The following is a 12,712-nucleotide window of genomic DNA, read 5'->3' as shown; positions in this document are numbered from 1 at the left end:
TCAGACCATCAAGTGTCTACTGGATGATACTGAAGCAGGTACAACTAGAGCGGGAGGCAAGCTGTATACCATTTTCGTCGACTTCGCCAAAGCCTTCGACTCTATCAGCCGAAAAATTATAATGGAGAAACTAGACAGATTAATGAGAAGCAATGCAAGTCTCAAACGACTAATTCAGAACATACTGGCCTCAAACTGCATAGAAATTAGTGACGGAATAGCGAAGTCCAACCCAATTCAACAAACCACCGGTGTACTACAAGGGGATCCACTAAGCCCACTACTATTTATAATTGCTACGGTGGATATTACAGAAGTAATCCCTGAAGAAACAAGCATATATATGTATGCAGACGATATCGTGATTGCCTCGAGGTCCAGCGAGAAACTGCAAGAGACACTTGACGCGCTGGTGAAATGGACAGAAGAGAATGAACTTCAGTTAAATGAGGAAAAGACAGTAACAATGACATTTAGGAAAGGAGGTAAAGCATCAGAGTTTCATATACATGGGAGACCTCTAAAGAATGTATCGAACTTCAAGTATTTGGGGGTCACACTACAAACTAGAGGTAATGTTTTCTCTACCCACATCAATGACAGGACAAATGCAGCAATCAGAGCCATCAACGACATACAGAATTTGAATAAGTTATCTATCAAAACAGCCCTGAAACTATTTGACCTCAGTATCACCAGTGATCACCTATGGATTAGAAATTGTATGGCCGCATCTAAAAATGAAACAGTTCGAGCAATTAGAAAAAGTGAAAGCTCCTTTTCTGAAAAAGGCACTGTGTGTCTCGAAGTATACGCCTTCAAGGCTTGTATATGAGTTAACTCGCGAACCTTTCTATGTAGAAGATGTCCGTTGTCACCTACAGCTACCAACTACACCAACATATCTACAGTTCATAGAGAAATTACGGGCAAAGAAGAGAGACGTATGGAGCGAATTTTACTCGACGGACTCAATGGTTTACAAAGACTGGCAAGCAGGAGGATATGAGCTCAGACACTTGATTACAGGCTTTGCAATAAACGGATTTCATTATAAGCTGTGTAAAACAAAGAAATTCCATCAACCAGACACGGACTGTGTATGTGAACGTTGTGGTAAGAGCTGTGAACGATATCATGCCATGATTTGTACTTGTCGGCGCTAATCGATGATAGCCTTCTGCAGAGATGACTAATGTTGTGTATTAATGTAAATATCTTTTGGCCATTGGCTGCAATAAAATATTATTATTATTATTATTATTATTATTATTATTATTTGATTCTATTAATTGTCAAGCTCAGAAATGTAATGTAGATTGCTTTCTAAGATACGAGATAGAGTCCACACTGCTGGGGTGATAATGCAAGTATCATGAATATGAATGTCAGATAATTACAGGAAGAACATCCATGAAATTACAGCAGCTGCTTCGTCAACCATCTGTAGGTTAAAATTTTCATATCGCATGTTGACTTACTAACACGACTTAATTTCTGTAATTCCTAGGAAGTATGTGTTTATGTATGAGTTTTTTGTGTGTTTATTTTAAAGTTATTGAATTAGTACGGTTCTTGTACCTCTAAGTTTTCATTACAGATATAGTGGATCTGAATCTGAGGTACTGTAAACTCCAGTACGATCATATAAAAGCAAATCAAGTTACGTAAACTCAACTACCATTAAATTATCTACAAACCTCCATGTTTCCTTGGTCATCGGAACATTTTTCCTTGCCCTCCTTACCAGACTTACGTTATTTAAATAAGAGGCCCTATGGAAAAAATAATGAAAAAATGAAAATCCACAGTCTGTTTCCAGTCATTCGACCGGGTCAGGAATGGAATGAATGAAGCCCCATCTTGCGGCGAGGATAGGAACTGTGCCGGCTGCCGAAGCCTGTCGCACTCCTCTGGGGTAATGATTAATGACTGACAGATTAAATGAAATTATATTGGAGAGCGTTGCTGGAATGAAAGATGACACGGGAAACCGGAGTACCCGGAGAAAAACCTGTCGCACCTCCGCTTTGTCCAGCACAAATCTCACATGTAGTCGTCGGAATTTGAACCACGGAACTCAGCGGTGAGAAGCCGGCTCCGTGGCTCTGTCGCTTGAGCCACGGAGGCTTACTACTACTACTACTACTACTACTACTACTACTACTACTACTACTACTACTGGTTCAAAAAGAAACTGAAAAAGACCTAGTGGAATTAAAAATTACAGAAAATTCTCTATTCAATCGAACAGCTAAAGTAATAGCTAAAGACGAAAATATAAGGTTCCAAGACAAAACCTATCACCAGAAGAAGAAGACTAAGAAGAAGAAGAAGAAGACGAAGAAGAAGAAGAAGAAGAAGAAGAAGAAGAAGAAAAAGAAGTAGTAGTTAACGAATAAGACAAGGAGGAAGGAATACTTTTGGACCCTCATCTATATTATCTCGGAAGACGGGAGGAAACTAAGGTCAGAAATAATGAAGAAATACAGGGCGATACGAAAAGAACACCACACAGAGAAATAATTGATTCAAAGTACCCCAAAGACGGTGAAACTAAAGAGGTACTGCAGAATAATAATAATAGTGCAGCCGTGCGAGAAATCTCCCTTGTTCATAAAGTATATGGTGGAGTAGCCCCCTGGTGAACTAAGGATTACACAAATCAGTACATTATTAGACAGTCTTAATGTAATCTTTGAGTTTTTAACATTTATGGAATCCACTTGAACGGAAGCAAATGTAAGTGCATTATTATACTGACGAATGTTCCGGAAGTAAATTTTTTGTTTTGCTGCCGGTAACATTCTTTTCACAACTAATAATTACAACATATTATAATGACATGAAACAGGCGTTCCAGCGGCCAAAATGTGAAGTGGAAAGCAGTGATGGTGCGTATTTTCCTACAGCAACAGTATTTGCAAATCGCACACTTCGTACAATCATTTTAAAAGAAATCATCGATATTTATAAAATGAGAGTGCAATTCGTCACTGCTAATGTCTATTCTCTTTCTTTTGAATGCTCATTTGTCACGATCGGTTACTTGTGAGCGCCGCAGAAGGGATCTATACTACTGAAATAATATACATAATGATGCTCAATTGGTACGTTCTTTATGTAACTGTTAGTCTCTTCCGTGTGCCGAAACTAACTCTGAGTAAATACATTTATAAAGTACCTGAAAGAGAAAACATATGGCAACAGAATTACACCTTAAAAAGAAACCAATTAATTAAAATAGAATTGTGTTTCACTGTTGAAAGAACATAATCAGATTCTATCAAATCACACGCCATTGACAGAACGGTTTTTTTTTTTCAAACACCTCTTAGTATGTAGTGGAGTAGAGACAATGGAGGCGAGCAGCTCGTCTTTCTCCCATGGTCTGTAGGTAGGAAGCATGGCACCCTGCATATTCAGCGCTGCAAGTACTCTAAATGTTGACCATCTTGGTTTATACACATTTCAGCACGACGGTGTAAGGACATTCTTGCTCGTAAGATGCGAGACATTACAGCTTGGCATGTCTCAGTGATCAGTTGCCGAAGGTAACCAGGATTTTCAGGCTCCTGTCCGTACACTACCTGCTTGAAGTCAAGTGGTGTAAGATCAGACGATTGGTGGGCAAGGGATCAGGTCTTTGAAGCATGAAGATGGTTTTCGGATGACTACTGATCCGTCTGGGGGACCTCGTTCTGTTGAAACCACATTCGTAATCGGTCGAGGAATGTCATATTCTCTAGCAACTGTGGGAGTTCATTTTGAAGAAGGCCGTCAGATGGCCGTCGAAGAAATATGACCCGATTATGTAGTCACCCAAGTTTTCACACCCCCGCAGCAGACGTTTACTCCCCACTGAACTTGAAATGCATCCTGTCTTACCAAATGGGGATTATCCGCGCTCCAATACTGCATATTGTGCCGATTCACAGTGCCATATCGTGATTCATGTGAAAACAGGACTCTTGTCAAAACGGCAGCATCATTAGTCACACTGCGTAATGCCCATTGACAAAATGTTACTGCAACAGTGAAATAACGTCCTTGGAGCTGCTAGTGTAATGGCGGATAGTAGGATGAAATGTACTGATATCTAATATTTACATAACAGACGACCAGCTGATGTTGGCTTGTCATGCAAGTGTCCGTGTACAAATGTCAGAATTATTCTGGACAACGTTCAAATCGGCCTCTTCATTTGGACCAGACGTTATATGAGCATCTCTAACAGGAGGTATCCTTCCAGGATTCCCAGTTGACCGCAATTGTCGTTCAAGGTTTCGGAACGTATTGGTAGCCTGTAATCTTCGATCAGGAAGCTGCTCGTGATATAGAAGTTGCGACTCGAATGAGTTATGCTTTGTTCCTCCATACATTAGCAACATATCAACGTGCCATGTTGTGCTGTGAATTTACAGAGATTCGTAGACTTAACATTACATATCAGCTCCTCATTTTACGTTAATTCAGCAAGTGGTACAGCCTTTTCATAGGCAAGGAGCGAGAACGTTCTGCTAGTGACAGTCTGTTACATTTGTCAAGCACATGCGAAAGGAAGTGATCCTGTTTTGTTCGCTGTTTCTCGATGCCCAATTAGAAAACATTTATCTTCAAGTCTGTCTCTTTCTCCCTCCTACCTGACAAAATAGGATGTCGTCGTTCCCATCTTCCCTGCAGGTGGATGTAATCCCTAATTACTTGGAGATTTTGGCGTGTCAGACCTGGAGTCCGCTGCAGGCTCTTTAGTCAAATTTAATTAATGTTAAACTTCATTGCGAGACTATTCTGCGGTCCGATAGGATTCATTTCAGGACCTGGTCGTTGAGAAACAATAGCATATAGGTTACTTTTTGTTACAAAATTTAGAATGAACAACAACTTGTGAGGAAGCATGAAACGTAAATTGGTATGTTTGTTATAAATAAAGTCTGTATATTCCGGGACAAGGTTAAAGCAGTCGTTAATTTCATTCGTAAATTGCGGAACAAACTGGCCAATGGTCCAAAAATTAGGGAGAAGGGGACAGAGGCTATCAGAATAATGGGAAACGCTGAAGGTAGTTAAGTCCCTGGAACTAAACGGACTCTGATAGAATTTTATAAAACTATATAAAATATGGCGATAAGGAGAGAAAGGCTTCCTAGCAGAGAAGAGGAATGGTGTGGTGGCTAATGGGAATACATACAAATAAGGGTCAGAGAAAGAGAAATAACGAAAATATAGTTTTTTATAAATTGTTGTACGTCACACCGACACAGATAGGTCTTATGGTGACGATGGGCTAGGAGTAGGAAGGAAGCGGCTGTGGCCTTAACTAACTTACAGACCCAGCATTTGCCTGGTGTGAAAATGGGAAACCTCGGAAAACCTTCAGGGCTACCGACAGTGGGGTTCGAACCCACTATCTCCCGAATGTAAGCTCATGGCTGCGCGATCCTAACCGCACGGCCAACTCGTTCGGTTTTCTTAACCCTGACAATTACACCATACTACTTTCTGACGTGTCGTGCGAATAAATACAATCTAGTCCTCAAGGAGGGGAAAGTTATCCCCTCCACCACCTCTATTCCTGTTCATTCCGTATGGTAACTTTAACGTAACTTTAAATAATACGCTTTGAGTGGCACGTCTTCGAGACGTGTGGTGTAACTAAAGCGATATTTAGAGACGTGTTACTGTCAGGATTAAACTCTACGTAGAGCATTACATGGGCATTTTCAGCATACGTCGATATACTAGCATCTCAAAGTAATTGTTTTTCAGACTCCACAATTCTACTCCGTACAAGATAATAGAGCAAACATACGACTACTCCATGGCTAAATGCTTATCTTGCTGGCCTTTCGTCAAAGGGGTCCCGGGTTCGATTCCCGCTAAGGTCGGGGATTTTAACCATCATTGGTTAATTCCTCTCGCACGGGGGCTGGGTGTATATATGTTGTCTGGATCATCATTTCATCCTCATCACGACGCGCAGGTTGCCTACGGGAGTCAAATCAAAAGACCTGCATCTGACGAGCCGAATATGTCCTCGGACACTCTCGGCACTAAAAGCCATACGCCATTTCATTTCAGCACTTAACAAATGTCATTCGTAGATTCACGTTGAGGTGAGCTTTCTTTCGTATAAACTTGCTTCTCGCTAACTCAATCCTTGTCCGGATTTAGTTGGTGGTCAATACGGCATCCGATCACACATTACACCTAATCATATTCCCATAATTTTACTCACATGCTTGATTCTTCTCTAGACTTACCCATGATTCAAATATCGGAATCTTCCACCCTTCCACCCAACTGTTGAGTTGAATTTACTACTGAGACTCTTTCCTCCTCAAGCCATTCCGAAACTTTACGAGGACGCTATGGTTATCAACGTGATTATGTTGTTAGAAGTCATCTTCATGCTCCGGCGACTGGATTGAAGGATGCGGCTGAGATATTGCCTTGAGAATTGCCAAAAGGTGTCCTCCCTCATTACAAGTGTCTATTTTTGTGATTACCAAGGTGAAACGTTCGTGATAATTTATAATCTCCGACAATTTGAAGGACAGGTTTCAGATAAGTAAATATGGTGAAGTGGGGTACAGGTTATATCTTAATACTTATGGAAAGTTTGCCGTTTATTGCGACATCGCTTTTAACAACGTATTGGATATAACGGTGAAATCTAACGGCCCCGTCCAAATCCTATATATTATTTCAGTAGTATAGATCCCTTTTGCGGCGCTCACAAGTAACCGATCGTGACAAATGAGCATTCAAAAGAAAGAGAATAGACATTAGTAGTGACGAATTGCACTCTCGTTTCATAAATTTCGATAATTTCTTAAAAATTGAGTTTAAAAAATTGTACGAAGTGTGCGATTTGCAAATAATGTTGCTGTAGGAAAATACGCGCCATCATTGCTGTTCACTTCACATTTTGGCCACTGGAACGCCTGTGTTAGTTATGTCATTATAATATGCTGTAATTATCAGTTAAAAGAATTATAGTAAAACCAAAAATTACTTCCGGAACATTCGTCAGTATAATAATACACTTGCATTTGCACCCGTTCAAGTGAATACCATAAATGTTAAGATATCAAAGATTACAGTACCATACGTTTTGCAGATGATATAGCCCTGATAGTTGAGAATGAGGGAGGAATGGAAAAGGCACTGAATCACATAAACGAATTACTACAAGCCAGGTGCGGTATGAGAATAAACAAAAAGAAAACGAAGGTAATGGTATGCACTGGGGAGGGTGACCAAACTGTCAATGTGCTAATGGATGGAGAGAAATTAGTCCAAGTAAATGAATTGAAATATCTGGAGAGCCTGATCACATCTAATGCAAAATGTACAACGGAAGTAAATGCTCGAATTGCACAGGCTAAAGAAGACTTCTCAAAAACAAAAAAAAGGTCTCTACTAACATCCAAGAATGTTAACTTAGAGTTGCGGAAGCACTATGTGAATTTTATATGGAGTATTGTAAGCTATGGCTCTGAAACATGGACCCTGCGAAGCGCAGATGTTTTGAAACTCAGGAGATTTGAGATGTGGTATTGGAGACGAATACTAAAGATACCTTGGACTGATAGTCACATACGAGAATGTTCTCAAAAGAATAGCTTTGTTGGCCATTTGATTCGTCATTCTGATTGGTGCACCACCCTTATTGAAGGGAAGCTGGAAGGAAGGAGGAGTAAAGGAAGACCATGAACTCAACTTATAGACGGCATTGAAGGCAAATACACCTATTGCCACTTGAAGCAATTGGCTAAAGAAAGAAAACGCTTGGAAGACATGCATTTCACCCACAAACCTAACGGTTGAGAAGAAGAAGAAGAAGAAGAAGACATTGAGTGGTAAGTAAGACTGTCTAACGTTGTACTGATTTATGTATTCTTTAGTTCACCAGTAGTTCACCAGGGGGCTACACCACCACATACTTCATGAACATGCGAGATTTCTCCCACAGGCCCCTAGTCCTATATATACATGGCTAAATGGTTAGCGTGCTGGCCTTTGGTCACAGGGGTCCCGGATTCGATTCCCGGCAGGGTCGGGAATTTTAACCTTAATTGGTTAATTTCGCTGGCACGGGGGCTGGGTGTATGTGTCGGCTTCATCATCATTTCGTCCTCACACGGCACACAGGTCGCCTACGGGAGTCAAATCAAAAGGCCTGCATCTGGCGAGCCGAACTTGTCCTCGGACACTCCCGGCACTAAAAGCCATACGCCATTTCATTTCATTACTGCATTTAAAATATCGCTTAATACGACGTGTCATATAAAACGTTTTCGGAGAAATGTCTACGCGATCACAATTGAACTATTTGACGGCGAAATGGCGGCCCTGGTCTAGAAAGCCAAGAACAACAGCAGAGAGGATTCGTCGTGCTGACCGCACAACACCTCATAATCTGCAGGCCTTCTGGCTGAGCAGCGGTCCAGAAACTGTTCACTAAAGACCCGACAAAACAAATCAAAACCTGTTTGTATTATGATGGCGATTGGATTTAAGAGCAATAGTTTCAAACAGTGGACTCATGAAAACTGCACCAAAGTTCAGGATGAATTGTCCTACTTGCCAAAAGTGACGACGATAATTCATAGTGTCAGATTTGATTGCGTAGTATTTCGTAATAAATTCATTAAATAACTTGTTAGTGTTTTTATTTACCAGTTCAGGTTAAACGATCACCTTGCCCAAGTTACACGCTATCGTTCCAAATTGCACGATAACAAATTTTAGAATAAGCATTATTTTTAAATAAAACCTGAAGATAATATTAACATTTATTTTTACCAAATCATTTGATACATTGTGCTAATTATCTTGTATAAAATTGAAGAAATTTTCATAATGGTCAATAGTTATGGACGTTTAAAAATTAAGTGTTTCAAATTACGACTTACCCTTTGCAGGAGTTCACACCGGGCGAGTTGGCCCTGCGGTTAGGGGCGTGCAGCTGTGAACTTGCATCCGGGAGATAGTGGGTTCGAACCCCACTGTCGGCATCCCTGAAAAAAGGTTTCCGTGGTTTCCCATTTTCACACCAGACAAATGCTAATAAAAACAGCAATTCACCTATAATTTTTCAGAAAAATAAATACGTGTAGAGTTATGTAACGTCAAGCTTATTCGACTGCTGTAGGTGAAACATCCTTCAGTATTCATGGTATGAAATGTTTTTGTGATCATTTCAACAGGAACAGGAGAGCCGCATCACCTACTTCGGATACCGTGAGCGCATCGGAAAGCTGCCAGCATTTCTCCACGATTGTAATTAAAGTCTGTCTGCCAGGCGCTAGGACAAATATGCAAGGCTCGACGAGATATGTGTTGCATTAATCTCTAGCTGATAATTTTAAAATCGTTGTTCTTGCAGGATATAAGGCTTAAGTTAATACTGTCTTCCTCTTTCCTGTTGTAGATGCAAGATTACGTCGGTGACATGCAGCTGCGACACAAAGGACATCTTCTGGTGTCAGCACGTCGTAGCGCTCTCCTTGTACAGGATCCGCAATGCAGAGAGCGTCCGCCTCAGGGTCCCCATCTCCGGTAAGTCACCTCTTTTTCATATGTGCTGCATTTTATGTTGCATTGATTTTGTAGAACTGCAGAAAATAGTGAACTCATACAGTGATTATTTCAGAAATGTAAAATTCCTCCTTAACACTACCATAAAGCTACCCCCCCCCCCCCGTCCTCCTCATCTAAACACTCCCAGTTCTCCTGGCATTGCTGCTACTTACCTCTGCAAGATTCCTCTCTTTCATCTTGTCTGCTCCACTTTCCTTAGTCACCAACTGTCCCCTTTTTCCAAAATCCACGGTAAACTTTCTAGACCAAGAGATTCCTTCATTTTCCAGTCTTCCATTACTCTTTTTGTTCTGTTTTAATATTGAAAACATATATTAGCAGAGCTAAAAATTTTAGGTAAATAAGATATAATAAAGTACTAGCAGTTTCCCGCTGGCTCCGCCTGCAATGTACAAAGTATGGTATTGTTCGCTACTATCCTCACGGATGTATTAGCAAAGTTTCGAGTTAATGAAATAAAGCACATGATCTGCTGTGGTAATAGAATGTAATATTATGTCAACAAAACACTTGAAAATACATCACACAATGAAATTGAATTAAACGTTCCTTGGAACAACACTATACGCCGAACTGTTAAAAAGTCCTTCAAAGGTCTTCGTCATTGAGACAAATGTACTCATAACTTTTCTCAGAATCAACCAATTTGAATATTTAAGAGCTGAAATGAAAGAGCTTGATCCACTGAGTGTTCTTAAGCGAAAATGAACTCTGTATCTCAATTAGAACCAAAGATATGATTGCTTCAAAGAGACAAAAAATTGAAAAATCCAAATAAATTTGAGGAAGGCGGAAGTTAAGTGATTTATAGTACCTGGTGACAAATCTGTGCATGAATACCTTTCAGTTAAAAAAAAGAATGAAGGAAATCGACCGGATAGAATGGCTAGACTGACTTTAATTTTCATAATTGTTTAAAAATATAGATGAGAATATATTCTTCATTTATTCCTAAAAATCGCAATGATTTTCTTAATCATCGTTATCCGGTTGATTAGATTAACAATTTGCCTTTTTCTACCACTACGAACGCCAATGTGAGTGAATGCAGAGTTTCACTTAAGCCTTTATAACTACATTCGGTGTGGACATTTTTCAAAAAAAATCAAAAAAACGCCTAAGGGTATTAAATCAAGGAACACATTACAGAAATAATTATATAAGTAAGTTATTTGACTAGGATTTAAATAAAAAAGAAAACGAGTAAAGAAACAATAGATTTTAGGCTGTTTTTTCCGGAACCACATTTAGGTGAGAAGTGATTTTCAAATATTTTTTTTAGTTTGATAGAGCTATCCAAAACTCACAATTCGAAACCTTTCCGGGCCCTTTAGCCCTTCAATTTTCGCACAATATTGGAAATTGCTTAAGTTTACGTTTTTCTTAGTAGGGGGCCTCCTACTTTGTTTGTTAAGGGAGGATGGGACTGAGTTTTTGGTGAAAAAAGTAAAAATTATTGATATTTCAATTTATGCATATTATTGTACGCCGGACTCCTGCGGATCATTGGGGGGGGGGGGGGCGTATTTTTCGGGTTCCGCCATTTTTAAAGTACTAACGTGACATTTAAATGTCCTGTTGAGTCCCCATCCACTAGCTTTTACTTACGAAAATGTGGGTTTTTTTTTCATATACAGGGTGAAGCGTAATTCGCGCACTCGGGCGTCGCAGCGCGACTCCTCACATGCCAGCAATAAAAAGAGTCTCTTAAAAAATTTCGTCTTGCGAGTATATCCGGCAGAAAAACGACGTTGAAGAGTAGCAATCTGGCAACACTGTAACCACATGTAGGGTAACTACCTCTGTCAGCAGAAGTTAGTCGTACTGTACAGTTGGTGCAGTGGATAGAGTTTTGGGTTAGCATGCAGGAGGTCGAGTGGTCGATCCTGGGTTGAGGCGTATGTTTTTTATTTCGTAAATGTAGTCCAGGTGGTGTGGTATCTGGCATCTTAATCGTCAACAGCGATTGCAGTGGGTCCTCTAGAAACCATTTGCACTTACATACTACGATCCTAGAAATGGAAGAACAATCGTTTTCATTGGTCAGCTTTGAAAGGCGCCCTGTCCACGTCGTGGGCGTGAATTTATTCGCATCACTTCATCTACTAGATGTGTAACCTGTTTGTTTCAGCTGTCTATTTCTTATTAGTCTAACCAGGTATTTGTTGTTTCGCGTTACAAAATGTTGTAAATGTAGGATACATGTGACCTCAGAAACGGTGTCTTACTGTATTATAGTAGGTAATGTCAGATGGAGCTCCAGGACACTGCCCTTGAGGCGGTAGAGGTGGGATCCCTCGCTGAGTCCGAGGGAAATACCGAACCTGGAGGGTAAACATATGATGATGATGATGATGATGATGATGATGATGAATGTCAGATGGAAATTAGCAAATAAAAAATGCTCCTCAACCCAGGATCGAACCATCGACCTCCTGCATGCCAACCAAAAACTCTACCCACTTCACCAACTGTACGGCACGACGCGAACGTGCTGACAGCGGTAGTTACCCTACATATGGTTACAGTGTTGCCAGATTGCTACTCTTCAACGTCCGTTTTCTACCGGATATACTCGCAAGACGAAATTTCGTAAGAGACATTTTTTTATTGCTGGCATGTGAGGAGTCGCGCTGCGACGCCCGAGTGCGCGAATTACGCTTCACCCTGTATAAATTTTCAGGTATTTAAAATGTTCCAGCTGAACCAATTTGGTTTCAAATTCCATGAGAATTTCATGGCTTGTTAACACCTGTGTTGTCTTCATATTAACAGAAGGAATTTTTTATAATGTTGATACTTTAAAAGATAGTAGCCTACAAAGGGGTAATTTGAGAAAAACATAAACACATAAAACACATTTTTTTCCTCACATTCATGGACTACATATGCAGACTTTGTCTCTGTTAAAATTCTTTCCATACCTTGAAGTGCTTGTACACCAGTTTTCAATGTGATATTTGAAGTAACTGTTCAGCTGGAGCATTTTTTATGCTTATAGATTTTAAAAAAATTAAATTGTAAGTGTTAATTTCTCAGAAAGTTCTGTTGCCGTTTTTCTGAAAATTGGCATATGTCCTTCTTTCACCATTAGGAGACCATA

General features: G+C 40.1%; 1 protein-coding gene across 1 annotated transcript in view; it reads left to right on the top strand.

Moving 5' to 3' along the window:
* Nucleotides 1-12,712, top strand: part of LOC136872158 (zinc finger SWIM domain-containing protein 5) — a 182,522-nt gene that overhangs the window by 47,020 nt on the left and 122,790 nt on the right. The window contains exon 3 of the mRNA XM_068227349.1: nt 9,440-9,567. Within this exon, the coding sequence (XP_068083450.1) occupies nt 9,440-9,567 (128 nt within the window). The remainder of the gene's footprint in view (nt 1-9,439; nt 9,568-12,712) is intronic.

The sequence above is a fragment of the Anabrus simplex genome, chromosome 4, assembly GCF_040414725.1.
Source record: "Anabrus simplex isolate iqAnaSimp1 chromosome 4, ASM4041472v1, whole genome shotgun sequence".
NCBI lineage: Eukaryota > Metazoa > Arthropoda > Insecta > Orthoptera > Tettigoniidae > Anabrus > Anabrus simplex.
Note: the sequence above shows the minus strand (reverse complement) of the source record. Positions and strands in the feature narration are given on the sequence as shown.